This window comes from Odontesthes bonariensis, chromosome 23, assembly GCF_027942865.1.
Source record: "Odontesthes bonariensis isolate fOdoBon6 chromosome 23, fOdoBon6.hap1, whole genome shotgun sequence".
Lineage (NCBI taxonomy): Eukaryota > Metazoa > Chordata > Actinopteri > Atheriniformes > Atherinopsidae > Odontesthes > Odontesthes bonariensis.
In genome coordinates, this window is record NC_134528.1 from 9,519,678 (window position 1) to 9,534,952 (window position 15,275).

Here is a 15,275-nt window from a genome sequence, read left to right on the forward strand (position 1 = left end):
TCCAGAGACTCAGGTTGGGGTGAAGGCCTAAATTTCAACGGTGTGACGACGTTAAAAAATATCACAGAGGAAAACACAAATGGTTTCAGGAAAACTATGACAATAGCCGTGCACTTATGCTCCCCATCGGACCTGAATGATTGGAAATGTTTCCAATAGAATGAGAGAAACTTCCCTGAGCTTATCGGATCATTCCCCAGATGACTTAAGGCGCCAAAGGTGACATAACCAGATACTAAGGGACATTTTTACGTTTTTTGGGGTTTTTCAAAAAAAAAAAAAAAAATGTTATGCCTTTTATTGGATAGGACAGTTGGAGAGAGAGACAGGAAGGAAACAGGGGGCAAAAAGAGTGGGAATGACATGCAGCAAAGGCCGTCCGACGCGGGTCTTGAACCGGGGCCGACTGCAGCGAGGGCTGTAGCCTCTGTACGTTGGGCGCCTGCACAACCCACTATGCCACCGACCACATTTAGTTCTTAAAAGATTAGTAGATTAAAAGATTAATTTTGTTTTGATTTATTAGAAAAACAACTAAAATCTGTGTGAAGATTTCTTAAACAAACAGAGAATCCCAAAATACGGTCAAATCGCCAATGAATTGAATGAAGGCTGCTTCCCTTTCAGGGTCGTAAGCTGCTGATCATCGGCACCACGAGTCGCAAAGACGTCCTCCAAGAGATGGAGATGTTGGACGCTTTCAGCACCACCATCCACATTCTTAACATCTCCAGGGGAGAGCAGCTGGTCGAGGCCTTGGAGGTAAAACTAAATTCATGCACCGTCCGTCCTCCAGGTCATAGATAAACGACTTCTACATGTTAAAGGTGTTTTTAAGTTTTTGTTTTATTTGTTTAGACCGTATTTATACTGTGTGTGTATACATTAATTGATTAGATTACCTGCTTTTATTCCATCAGTGGTATGTCTCCTTTGTCCCTCTGCTTCCCTCAGCTGCTGGGCTCTTTCCATGAGAAAGAACGGGCCATCATAGCTAAAGCTGTCGAGGGCCAAAGCTTGTGGATCGGCATTAAAAAGCTGCTCATGCTGATTGAAATGGCCTCACAGGTAAGGAAAGCGACAGTTTTCGACAGTTTTGGCCTGGTGATGAGTCCCCTTGAGGACTGTATTTGTAGTTTGAAATGAAATGTTGAGGAGAAACTTGAATGGACTAGAAACTGGGAAAATGGATCCAAAAAAAACACTTGAGATGACTGGAATCCAGTAAAATGGTTGAATTAATCGATTAGTGATCTTGTAGTATTGTTTATGACCAACTGCCTGCATTCCAGCCTCTTCCTGGTGTCTCTGTTCACCCATTCCAAGATATGAGGAGAGCTTCAATGTGAGGTTACGCCACCATCATCTGTCTAGTCGTAATTATCAGACATCAAATTCGGAGGAAATCAACAGTCTTGACACAGAAGAACCCACTGCTCAGTGTCAGCATAACCAAGAGCCAAATTCTTAATTCCTGTCTGTGCCATTTAGGTGGAGAAGATGAACCGTTTTAGGTTCACAATAAGCTCAACACTGCTTAACATAGCATCATAAATGACTTTACACAAGCTGGTATGGGATTAAAACTGCCCAGAAGGTATGCCTTGGTCCAAGGCAAACTTTCCCCAAGGGAGACTGATGAAGTAACCCAATTTAGCAAAGATTAGTGACACAAGATAGCCAAGTTGTTTGTATAGGACTGACCGTGGAACTTTTATGACCTTGGAACTGCAGGGTTGCAGCAACCATCTCAAAACAGGGATTCAGACAAACCTTAAGACGGCAGTCGACCTGTGAGATGCGACTTTGTTAGAAAATGAGGTCGTGCAGGACAGCCGAGTGTTTGAGCCGAAGCTGGATGATCCAGGTGGGTGATGGAGACGGAGGCACGGCTAATCTTCTGAGTGTGAAGATGAACTGTAACCCACAATGCACCATAAACCAGTCAACGACCCAATTCTGCATTTAGAATTTGGCTAAATGAGCTTTTTGCGACCGAACCTGCAAAGAATTTTAGCGTTAATAACATCAGAGCAACGACATAAGCATGTTTTCACACGATTGCTGTGCCAACGGTGACGAGAGTCTTAAGCCACCACTCATTTCTTTGTATATTTGCTGCAAGAACAGAAAATGAGTGTAGATATTAATTGAAACGTGTGCTTACGTATAAGGTAAAAACAATCTTAGGCAGCTTTAAAGTGAATATTTATGAGCTCCTTTCTCCTCTAACTCAGCCTGAACCCTCTCAGACGAGCTTTCTGTCCTTTCTTTAAGGAGTCTTCAGGAATAGTTCTCCAGGCTTCTTGAAGGACATCCCAAAGCTCTTCTTTGGATGTGGGCTGCCTTTTGTTCCGTTCTCTGCCAACATGATCCCACACTGCTTCAGTAATGTTGAGCTCCGGGCTCTGGGGAGGATTCATCCCTCCATCAGACCTGCTGCCACTGATTTTCAGCCCACTTCTTGTGTCCTTTGGCACAGCTCAGCCTTTTCTCCCTGTTTCCCTTCCTTAAGAACGGCTTCTTCTAGATGCAACTAAAGAAATGGGAACAAATGATGTGTCTCTGTGACAGGCTGCTGGGAACAAAGTGCCTAAAGATCCAGTTTAAATTGGCTTCTTTGCTAAGTTGTCTGTTATGTGTCGACACAACACTGGTTCATCCCTTGAGTTAGGAGCCTTTTTTATGTCTAAATGATTCATAGGTCAGAGTTAAGTGGCTTAACAAACAAAGAAACACATTCCTTTGAAAATGGTCATGTACAAGACCTGGAGTGAAAATGAGTGAAAAAGCAGCCGATGTCCAAAGAAACCCTGCAGAAAACCTGGAGAACTATTGCTGAAGACCACGTCTAAAACTACAGAAATGAGGTGGTTAAAGACCTAAAGACTCCTGTAGGTGAAGTAAAAAACTCACTTTGATGATGCTCATCCTTTCAAGAGTTTTAGTAACACTCAAGAGAAGTGAAAAATCTAAGAATCTGCATTTATTTTGCATTTTGGTGTCATTCTCACCTTTAAAACAAAAGTGAAACAAATTAAAACGCTCACAGCTGATAATTCAGGTTTTTGTTTCATTTCAAAGATGGCTATAAAAAGAAGTTCTTTAGGCCTGACACTTCTTCTTTTGTCCTCCACTCATCCAGTTTCCTCAAATATTTTAAGGACACGCTGCACACTATGCTGAGATATGCCAAGTTTTCAGCTAACAGCTCTTTGGGAATCACCTTGTTGGGTTTGGGTTTGTCAAACTGTGTTATCTTTTCATCATTTTTCATCGATGAAGCTCAATAAATGTGAACAAATGATGTATCTTTGTGACAGGCAGGCTGGTAACAAAGTGCCTAAAGATCCCATTTAAAATGGTCTGTTATGTGTCGACACAACACTGGTTCATTCCCAAAATTAGGTGCTTCTTCTGCACCTGAACGCCTCACAGCTCGGTGTTTAGTGGGTTAACAAACAAAAAACACATTCCTCTTAAATTAGGCAAATGCATAGAGCTGCATCATAGCCACTCAGCATGCAGGATTTATTTATTTCGACTCTGAAGAGCATGAAAGCCTTGTCTTTTTTAATAATTCACTCATCACCTCACAATTTATATTCCAAACACAATTTTCAAACTGTTGGTGTGGTCTGAGCTGCAGCAGCCTGTCCCTCCTCTTCCTCAACATCTGGCCGACATTCTCAGTCAGGCGCAGAAAACTGTCATCCGCTCGCTGGAATGAAAAACTGTGTGGCTTCGCTGCTGATTTAGTCGAGCAGAGGGATCCAGCACATCTCTCGTTCACAAGCCTTCCTCCAAGCTGTTGGCATCCAAACGGGCTCATTGTTATGAAACCATGTTCTGCATAGCTTTCCAACTTACATCCACGTGTTCTGAATCAGGAGGATGCGACTCACAGGAACAGTCTTACACACTTTGTGGCTGAAACCTTCACTTTGGAGCAAAATGAAGAAGGATCCGTCATCCTTGGAGCCAACGCTAAGTTTCAGAGATGTTTGACCCAATCCAAGACCACCGAGGCACTGACGGTTTCTGGCTTCATCACAACACACCAGTTGTGTTTAGGTACAGAAGTACAGTAGGAATACTTGGCTCCTTCTCTTTGCCGATAGGGGTTTAGTGGCTTGGCTCAAACTTAGATATTTGCACGAATCGCTGTGAATCACGCTTTTAAATGTAGTAATTATTTCTGTTTACCCTCGACCACAATTATTTACTTGCAAAGAACGTACACCAGCAGCTTTGATCCTGTCGGGATGCTTGACTGATTCTGTGAGAAGAAATGGAGATTAAGCATCTATCTTTCCGTGCGTTTTGGGGAAGATTAGTGATGGAAATCGGTTTCATCTTTTAGTTTTTACTAAATTTTACATTCTGACACATAAATAGGGGTTATATTTTACATTAAAAAGCTGTCTTTTACCACTTCTTTTAGCTTTAAACATGGCAGTTTACTTGAATTACCCATTAAAGACCAGATAAAATGTGTGCGTATTTCCATTTCAGTTAGCATTTTGGTTGCCATCATCGTTACCACAACCAAGAAGGTATCTTAGCCCGGGTATCTTAGGGCGATAAAATGTGAGTCTTGGTTCTCAGTGTTTAGATTCAGCAGGTATTTGTTTGATGGTTGTGCACCTGAACAAGTTAGTTCATCGATTTTTATCCAAGTTGAACCAGTAAATCCACGAGTTTTGCTGATTTGATTGATGTGAAGTGAGTTTGTGACCAAATTTAGCTGTTTTAAAGGTGGTTTTTAATTAAAGGAGGTGGATCGAATGAAACATGTCATCCAGTGGCTTTAAAGGAAGTAGAGGAGGGGTGGCCAACCAGTCGGAGACTAAGAGTCGCATCATGCACGTGGGCATAGTGCAACTGTGATTCAAAAGCCGTGTTAATGTCCGATATTCTGTGTTCAACAGTGTGGCGGGCCATTGGATGTCTGATACCATTCGTTTTAGTTTCAACAACGTCACTGAGGCATTTTTTAACAAACTCACCTTCAACATTCCCAGCCAGTTGATACGATGCAAGCGTCCCGGTCTCTGAGTGCTTTGTACATTTTTGGAAAACCTGTACCTGCTTTTCTGCTTAGACTTTTCAGAGTGACCAACTTTTGATTGTGCGAAATTCAGTCGCTTTTGGAAATTCATGATCGATGTTAGCCTGGAGTGAGCTGAAGATTATGAAGCTTTGAAATACGCTAATGACGCCTGACATATAAGGCAGAATGGCTTGCCATTACGTTCAACACAAAAAAATATATAAACTCTCCCACTCTGTTAAAAACGTCCTGTGTTCATCTACATATTTTCATTTAGCTGTGCATTTTTTCCTGCCATTTAGAGAGCGAAATTGACACGAATTGTTTACTCAAATGGTTTTACCCATACTGGGAAACTTGGCGCGTGAGATGAAAATACCGTATTTAACTCAAATTAATGATTTAAAAAAACTAGGGCTGGGCAACGATTAAAATTTTTAATCTAATTAATCACATGATTTCCCTGATTAATCACGATTAATCGCATTTGTACGTAAAATCCAAAACTGAATCCAAAAGTAGTGTATAGCCTTTAGCATTTAGTTTTATTTTAAATTTTGCTGCCATATGAATGAAAGTGCCATAACATTTGTTGTGCAAACACACTTTTAACATCAGCATCTTTCTGTAGTTTTTATGTAGAAGCCTCGCTCCACTGTCTGTTTCCTTGAATAACTTGCTGCTATCAGTTGTGTGTTTTGCCTTTAAGTGATATTTTAGACTGGAACTACTACGCTGAGAAGACAATTCAACTTGGCAGTGTTTACAGATGACTTTGGTTCTGTCGACTCCGCCGTCTGGAAGAACTTTAACATGAAAACGGCCGGGTAAAAGTTCCGTACCCTTCTCCAGGTTTGGTGGATCCGCCGATTACTTTCTTTCCGGTTCCACAGCAGACAGGAACAGACTTTTACAAAATAAAAGCCTATGAGCAACAGACTTTAACAAAATAAAAGCCTGTGAGCAACAGACTTTAACAAAATAAAAGCCTGTGAGCAACAGACTTTTACAATAATAAAATAAATAATAAAACCTGCGTTAATGCGCGATAAAATAGTTATCGGCGTTAAATAATTAACAAGTTAACGCGATAATAACGAGTTATAACAGAATAATAACATTCAGTCAGTTTCTGAGAATAACAGAAACTGACCAAAACTGGACCGTTGGCTGGTCCTTATTGTCCGGACTCTGTGGCTGTTCTGTTGATGATGTGAACAGCCTGTTAGTTGAGGCTGGATGCTGTGTAATTGCTGTGGTATGCACAGAAGCAGCCATGTTTTGACCCCCTCCCGCCCCACCATTCTGAGCCTGAAGAGGTATGAACCGGTGTTTGCTGGGACATGCAGCCTCACATTCTCACTCCTGTTCACATTCACAGCGTTCCCTTCGTCTTTTTCCTCTCATTCCATCGCTCCTCACCGCTCTCGTGTCTTCCCTCTAGTTGCCACAGGCAGTTCCACACGTATTGTAAGTTATTGCATCCATTTTACTTCCTCTTCCCTCCCGTTCTCTGCTGTCCTGTTTGTACTTGCCACCATCGGCAAAAAGTAAAAGTCGGGTTATTTTTGCCGTCTACGTGTCTGATATTCAGTCTCTCTCCTTTTAGATGGATCCTGACTACAGAGTTAAAAAGTTCCTGAGTCTACTGAAGGATGAAGGAGGGTAAGTATCACGCTCTGTGACTCATCTGCAGAAGCAGCTGCAAACGGACGCATGTGTACATGTTGATGTTTGCATCGGGTGTGATTAACAATGCACATTGTGTCTTTTTTCACTGCAGACTGGATGCTAATTTGTTCGTGGCGATATAGACTCGGTGGGAAGGAGCATCTTTCGAAGGTGAGACTGTAAATCCCGAATTTAAGCTTTAAATGTTCGGCTCTTCGTTTCCCGTTGAAGGGGAGACGTGAGCTGTACGGATTCATCCGAGTGTAATCGGAGAAGAATATTTGACACTTTTACGGATGCTCACCGTCCAAACTGCGGTTCCTGTCGGACATGCAATGCTTTCCAAATGAGGACGGCGTCGAGCTTTCCCCCGACAACGGGCAAATTCTGAATTTTACTGATTCAGAACTGGTCCGAACCGTTAACGGACAGACGTGCTAATAGGCCAGGGGGGTGTTAAGCCTCTACAAAGAAGTAGAAGAAACTACAAAGCCCACATCCAGTCACAAAACAATAAAGTAAAACTAGGGTTATTTAGCCTTTTTACACCTTTTATTTGATGAACAAGATCTTAGTTGTAAATTGCTGAGCTTTAGAGGCCGGAGAGACGTGTCAGCCTTCAGTAAACTAAAACAATTTAAAAGATTATTGCCTCATCGTGGTTCAGAAGAGGAGAACCATCCGGGGACGAGTTGCAGCCTAATCTTAGGAACACACGAGAGCATCATCTGCCAAGATCGGTACGATCGCAGTCCACACCTTCAGTTTATGGTCTTCCTGCACACTTTTTCCCAAGTTTCAACAAGTTCAGCTTGGTAGTTTTTTGGTGAAATGTACCAATAAACAGACAAGTGGCAACTATTGTGGAGGTGAGAGCAAAGGCAGAGGTATGTGTCCAGAGGCGTTAGCATGCGCCGAGCTATTTTAGCTTCATATTTACTGAACAGACATTCCTCATTTACAGCATGTCAGGGACAGATTCGTCATCCAGATCATGTTAATCCCAAAAATCCTGGGAACAAATTCTCTTCTTGGTTCTTGGAGACGTTTGATCTCTGATCCGAAAGGCTTCTTCAGTCCTAAACCTCCTCAGTTTGGTTTTTTTTTTTAAGCGTGAATGATTCATAGGTCAGAGTTAACGAACAGAAAATACATTCCTCTGAACATGGTCAGTCTGAAAAGAATTGGAAAAGGCAGCCGATTTCCAGAGAAAACCTTTGAAAGACCCTCAGAAAGCCTGGAGAACCTTTACTGAAGTCCACTTTAAAAGATGGTGAGAACATCTGGCTGCTGAGAAGCAAAATATGAAGAACTGAGGGGGAAGATGAAGACTTTTAAACACTTCTGTTTATCATAGAAAGAAAGCAGGGAGGCATCTCCACGGTCACTTCTTAACTTAACATAATCATATTTTACTTTGGGCTGGGCAACGATTAAAGTTTTTGATCTAATTAATCACATGATTTCCCTGGCTGTAAATGCAGGAGGTTTTTTTTTTTCAATTTATTTTGAAATACCGATTAAACAAAGTTCAGAAAATTGGATGATTTATGTCCAACTTTGGAGCTGTTTTTGTGTAAAGCTGCAGTGTTCGTTAGTTGAAGCACTTTTGTGTGTTCAAAGCTCTGAAAGTTGAGGGGTTTAACTGAACCCAGCCTGAGAAACAACACAAACACAACTGTTCATTGCTGCAGCAGCGCTGCCTCGGAGACTCCTGATATAGTCGGCGCACGGCGGGCCTAAAAATAGGTCGGCCAGACAGGTGCTCCCCTGCGGCGGAGCGTCTCCTCCGTCTCTTCTCACTTTCATTTGTCTCTCTCTTCACTCAGTTGCCGAGGAACGGAAGCCTGAAAGAGGCTGGCAGGAGGAAGCGAGCGAGAGACGGTTCCCATCTCTGTCTGCATCCTTTCGTCCTCCCGTCCCTGCAGCTCTGCGGCGCAGACGCCAGTCAGGCAACCGCCTCCTCCTCAGCACAACATGTAACATAAGAGACGCTGTGTTTCCTGATGACTCGCGCTGTAATCTCTATGATGTCCCCAGCAGTCCATTGGGACTTTATATGGATTATACATGGGGTAAATGGGAAGGAGCAGAGGCAGAAGCTTAGCCTCCGTGCCCCCGTCTGCATGCACACACACTAATTAGAGAACCGCTTGTTTATTCGGGTTTTATTGGTTTGTGTAATCTGATCATTCCACGACTTGGCTTTGCGTCTAAGTTGTGCACCTGCTTTTTTGTTTTGTGAATAAATTGATTGTATATCTAACAAGAAACTCTGTAGTGTCACAAATTAATGATTAGCTTACGCACCAATCAGCCTCATCGTTTAAGGTGTCTGACATGGGAGCTTTGGCAGGGAATCCTTCGGGTTTGGGCCTTTGAGCTGATAGGACTTCCTATAAATACTCGATCTTATAGGAACTTCTGCTGCCGTCAGGGAGCTACATAAAGCCGCCTCAGTCTGTATCTCTGAACACGGTAGATTCGTGCCGAAGCTGCTTTTTAACCTCGCCTGTCAGTGGTTGTGATATTTAAAGGGATAGTTTCCCTTTTTTGACATGAAGCTGAATGACATCCCATACTAGCAACATCATTTATGAACGTTTTCTTACCCCCTGCTGCGTCCTGTGAGCCGAGTTCCAGCCTCGTTTTGGTGTTGACGAAAGTAGTCCGGCTAGTTTGCTTGGGTCCCGAAAATAAAGCGCCTTGCTTCTCAAAACAATATGCGTTCAAAAGAGTAATACATTTGCATCACAAAATCGTTCATTGTCCACCTAGCGACAGCCGCACCTGTTACGGTGTTTGCTGCTCGGTCTACACAGCAGGCAGTGATACGAAGGGAGAGAAAATAGGGCCAAGTGATTGTGAGGTCTGACTTTTTCCTGGAGAACGATTTTGTGATGCAAATGTATTACTCTTTTGAACGCATATTGTTTTGAGAAGCAAAACACTTTATTTTTTAAACCCCAGCCAACTAGCCGGACTACCTTCTTCAGCACCAAAACGAGGCCGGAACTCGGCTCACAGGACGCAGCAGGGAGTAAGAAAATGTTCATAAATGATGTTGCTGATATGGGATGTCATACAGCTTCATGTCAAAAGAGGCGAACTATCCCTTTAAGGCTGATCGGTGCACGACTAAAAGGGAAGTTACCCAGGATCTCCTGCTCCATTTGACGTACCCTGTGCAAAGAAACGTGAGTATTCAAAGTCAAACATGTAGCTGTTCAGTTACTTCTTACTGCTACTGTCCAACCTCCTCAGAATCCTCGGTAATGAAGAGATTCCTGTAAGTTTAACTCTTAGAATCATGAAAACGTTTGTCATAATTATGACTTATGGCATATTAACCTCGTAACTCAGAATGGCATGAACCTTTTTCAGACGTTTGTGGTTAACCTCCCCAGCCTCTGTGTTGAGCAATGATTGTGCAGCTTTTCAAGAAATCCCTGCCTCCCAGCTGACTGTTCACTGCGTAGCTGCAGCAGCCGGCTGCCGTGCATGAGCGCAACCCAAAGAGGCAAACTGTTGTTTTCAGTCTCTTCTACTTCTTCTTTTTATACCCATCTTTGAAATGAAATAAAAACCTGAATTATCAGCTGTGAGCGTTTTAATTTGTTTCACTTTTGTTTTAAGGTGAGAATGACACCAATTTGCATCCCACATGGTTCAAAATAAATGCAGATTCTTAGATTTTTCACTTCTCTTGAGTGTTACTAAAACTCTTGAAAGGATGAGCATCATCAAAGTGAGTTTTTTACCTCACCTACAGGAGTCTTTAGGTCTTTAACCACCTCATTTCTGTAGTTTTAGACGTGGTCTTCAGCAATAGTTCTCCAGGCTTTCTGAAGGGTTCTTTGGACATCGGCTGCTTTTTCACTCATTCAAGCATAAAAAAAGGCTCCTAACTCAAGGGATGAACCAGTGTTGTGTCCACACATAACAGACAACTTCGCAAAGAAGCCATTTTAAATTGGATCTTTAGGCACTTTGTTCCCAGCAGCCTGTCACAGAGACACATCATTTGTTCCCATTTCTTTATCTGCATCTAGAAGAAGCCGTTCTTAAGGAAGGGAAACAGGGAGAAAAGGCTGAGCTGTGCCAAAGGACACAAGAAGTGGGCTGAAAATCAGTGGCAGCAGGTCTGATGGAGGGATGAATCCTCCCCAGAGCCCGGAGCTCAACATTACTGAAGCAGTGTGGGATCATGTTGGCAGAGAACGGAACAAAAGGCAGCCCACATCCAAAGAAGAGCTTTGGGATGTCCTTCAAGAAGCCTGGAGAACTATTCCTGAAGACTCCTTAAAGAAAGGACAGAAAGCTGGTCTGAGAGGGTTCAGGCTGTGTTAGAGGAGAAAGGAGCTCATAAATATTCACTTTAAAGCTGCCTAAGATTGTTTTTACCTTATATACTGTATTCATATTTATGTTTGCATGATTCAATAAGTCCCTGAACTTATTGAGCTTTTTTTTCTATGGAAATGAGAGGCGGCCCAAGACTTTTGCACACAACCGTACGTTTGGAAATACTTCAAACTGAGGATTAAAATCTTAAATCTCCACCAGATTTCCTGAAAAAGCATTTTCCCCTGGAACATCTGGGCGCTGCTCTCTGCAGGAAAACGTTGTGTAAACCGTGTAAATGGCACATTTGCTTGGAAGCCTTGTTAGCTGCAGGTTAATACATGTGTGATCCGCTGCTCTGGTGAATATTTACAGCATTAGGATGGCACATGTGCAATTGAATTAAAACGAACAGGGCGTGTTCGTCATAATAGTGGAAAATATGCTGTGCAAGAGTGTGGCTCAGTCATGTTTTTTTGTTTTTTTTTTATCATCTCTGGAAAACAGTGGAGCTCTGTGGTGGAGGTTTTTAAATTGGCCTTTTTAGAATGGAATACCAGAGTTAATTGTCCAAAGATGATAAGTAATGCAGCTCGCTCCTTGCCAGCTCGCCTCACCGTGTCAGTTCATGCCAGGGATGCTTCTTTGGGAGGAAACTTTTATCACGTTTTATGGGTGTTAGCGATCCCAAAGCTCAATTAAAGCTACATTCTTTCAGTCCAGTCTTATGAGCAACATTTTAGAGCCACTTTAGACTTAAAAATCCACACGTTTTAGGATGATTTGAAACCAAACAGTTATTGCTGAATGTTCAGAAAAAAGGGAAAAACGGAAGCGCTACGAGGATCCAAGTCTTAAACACAGGTGCTCAAACAATACCGGAACAACATCATCTGGTATGGAAGGTACATAGACTATCTTGTATTCTTCTATAATGGGGACCTACAGAGCCTTAAAGCTATGCACCAATACCTCAATTCCACTAGTGATAGTGTGGAATTATCCTTAGAATACAGCCAGAGTGAGACACATTTTTTAGATCTGAAAATCACAAAATCACCATTAGGGGACTTGCATACCACCATTTTCCGTAAAGATACAGACCGCAACACCACATTACATGCGGAGAGCTTTCATCCCCCTCACCTTATTAAGAACATCCCATTCGGGCAACTTCAGCGGCTTCGCCGCATATGCGACAAAGAAGATGATTTCGATACAAAAGCTGTGGAAATGACCCTACGCTTTAGGGAGAGGGGATACAAACAGGATAATCTGCAAACAGCATACAGAAGAGTGAAATCTATGGACAGAAAACATCTCTTACAAAAAACACAAAGAACACCGCACAATTCAAATGTCTATTTTGTGACTAAGTACAGTAAACAGTACAACCAAATATGCAATATCATCAAAAAGAATTGGAATATTTTACATGGAGATCCAATGCTGCTTGAACTGTTTCCTAATCTACCCTGCTTTGCCTCCAGGAGAGCACCTACTTTACAGGACAAGCTGGTCCAAAGTCATCTTGCCCCAAGAACTTCATGGCTCCAGAAACCAAAGGGCACCTACCCCTGCGGACATTGCTGCCACTGTGAGAACATTTCCAAAAGTAACACCTTTGTAGACATATTCAAACAAAAAACATACAAAATGAACCACTTTGCCAACTGCAACACCAAATGTGTAGTTTACCGTCTGGAATGCCCCTGTGGCCACTTTTACATTGGAAGAACTAAAAGAAGATTCAAAGACCGCCTCGGGGAACATAAGACTGCAATTCGCACAATAAACCAGAACTATGCTATGGCTGTGCATTACGAAGAGGCAGGGCATGGAAGCCCATCTTCCCTAAGAGCAGTGGTTCTTGAGAGTGTACCTCCTAATATAAGAGGAGGAGACAGAGTAAAAAAACTTCTACAAAGAGAAACATTTTGGATTGTTACTTTACAGGCTACCAAACCACCAGGACTTAATGATGAAGTGGACTATTTACCATTCTTATGACAAAAAAAAACAAAAAAAACACACAAAAACCTCCTTGAATGTGCCCTATACCAGTGTGTGAATATTAGCCTTCAATGAAGTGTAGTGCTTGTTGTTACTCAGTGGACCCACAACTAAAAAATGTTATGATCTGTGTATATTAATCTCATACTTACCTGAACATTAGTTTTCAGTCATGACTGGTGCTTTATGTAAACTTGTTTTATTCATGCTTTGTGCAACTAAGTCTCACAACTACCTGTTCACTTTGGTTAAGTGGATGGGCCACGCCCACCACCAATGACTGATTAACAGCTGTGATATATTGTGTCTTGTGATTGAATGACTGCACCCTGACAAAGACCGTGAAAGGTCGAAACGCGTCGGTCAGTCCTTTGCCTTAAAGATAAGTAAAAAATAATGAAACCGGAGTGCCACAGTTTCCTACCTTTTCTTTTAAGTTATTGCTGAATGTTTTACTGTAAATAAAAATAAGAATTAAATTGTTTTATGGTGTTTTAATGTAGTTAAAGGCAGACTTTGTCATTTCTCAGCTGAAAATACCTTTCCTGAGAGGTTTTTCTTCTTCTTTTCACCTCTTATATCCAACACATACGAAGAAGCCATGCTGTTGGATATAGATGCAGGAGGTGGTTTAACACCCGTCTTCCCGAAATATGGAACAACTTCCCTGAAAAAAGATAGATGCTGGATGGTCCTCCTCTTTAGTCTGGAGGATGCAACGTCCATTATTTCCAAAAAGAATTAAAAATATTGAGTATTTGCCTCAGTTTTGCATTTTAAATAAGCTTTGATCCAGAGACGCCGGCAGTGTTTCTGGATCATGTTCACGCTTCGCCTCTTCTTTGCATGGTAGAGCTTTAACTTTGCGCATGTGTTCCTGAGCTCACGCAGTGATTTCCATGACCGGATCTCGCCTGTTTTTAATGCAGTGCTGCCTGAGAGGCCTGAAGATCGCCACCCAGTGCCGACTTTCAGCCACGTCTCCAGAGTCTCTTTTGGGGATTCTATGTACTGAAGATGTTATAATATTCAAACTCCTCACAATTTTATGTGAAGAAACATTGTGTCAAATTTGCTCCACAACACAATTACTCAATTAAATGCAATTGTTTGAACCTTTTCATGCAGCCCATCTGTACTTCTGAGAGTCTCTGCCTCTCTAAGGTGCTCTTTTTTTTAATATACAATTGTGTTACTGACCTGTTGCCAGCTAGTCTAATAAGTGGCAACTTGTTATTCCAGCTGTTCTCCAGCCTTTTGTTGCCCCGTTCCCGGCTTTTTTGAGACGTGTTGCTGCCATCAAATCTAAGATGAGCTGATATTTTTCATGAGATGGTTAGATGCCTCACTTTTAGCTCATTATGTTTTCTGTTGTGAATGAAACGTTGGTTTATGAGTTTACGCAGCTTCCCAACTTTTTTTGGATACTAGGTTTTAACACTGGCCCAGCCAGCGTGTGGCATCATCCAGCTGTTTCCTTTCGCCTTAATAACTGATGTTAGGGTTCTTCCCCGAGCATCAGTTTGGGACGAGTTGGGACTGAGGATGTGTTTTAAAGAGACCTTTAACAAATCATTTCAGACCGAAGAGGTGCGGCAGAAATGTCCAGTATGAGAAGAAAGCTGCTTCTTTGTATTAAAGTTAGGGCTGGGCGAGTTAACTCGTTATTATGGCGTTGACTCGTTCATTATTTAACGCCGATAAATATTTTATCGCGCATTAGCGCAGGTTTTATTATTTATTTTATTATTGTAAAAGTCTATTGCTCACAGGCTTTTATTTTGTAAAAGTCTGTTGCTGTCTGCTGCGGAACCGGAAAAGAAAGTAATCGGCGGATCCACCAAACATGGAGAAGGGTACGGAACTTTTACTCGGCCATTTTCATTTTAAAGTTCTTCCAGACGGCGGAGTCGACAGAACCAAAGTCATAGCTGTACATACATACATCTACTACATAAAAATGATGATGTTAAAAGTGTGTTTGCACAACAAATGTTATGGCACTTTCATTCATATGGCAGCACATTTAAAATAAAACTAAATGCTAAAAGCTATACACTACTTTTGGATTCATTTTTGGATTTTGCGTACAAATGCGATTAATCGTGATTAATCAGGGAAATCATGAGATTAATAAGATTAAAAATTGTAATCGTTGCCCAGCCCTAATTAAAGTATGTCAAAGTAGTAGAAA

The 15,275-nt window shown here is 41.9% G+C and overlaps 1 protein-coding gene across 1 annotated transcript in view; it reads left to right on the top strand.

Moving 5' to 3' along the window:
- LOC142373887 (vesicle-fusing ATPase-like) overlaps nucleotides 1-8,997 on the top strand; it is a 37,269-nt gene extending 28,272 nt beyond the window's left edge. Inside the window, exons 18-22 of the mRNA XM_075457350.1 lie at nucleotides 628-762; nucleotides 955-1,068; nucleotides 6,663-6,718; nucleotides 6,837-6,895; nucleotides 8,554-8,997. Of these exons, the coding sequence (XP_075313465.1) occupies nucleotides 628-762; nucleotides 955-1,068; nucleotides 6,663-6,718; nucleotides 6,837-6,867 (336 nt within the window). The 3' untranslated portion in view covers nucleotides 6,868-6,895; nucleotides 8,554-8,997. The remainder of the gene's footprint in view (nucleotides 1-627; nucleotides 763-954; nucleotides 1,069-6,662; nucleotides 6,719-6,836; nucleotides 6,896-8,553) is intronic.
- The last annotated feature ends 6,278 nt before the right edge of the window (nucleotides 8,998-15,275 follow it).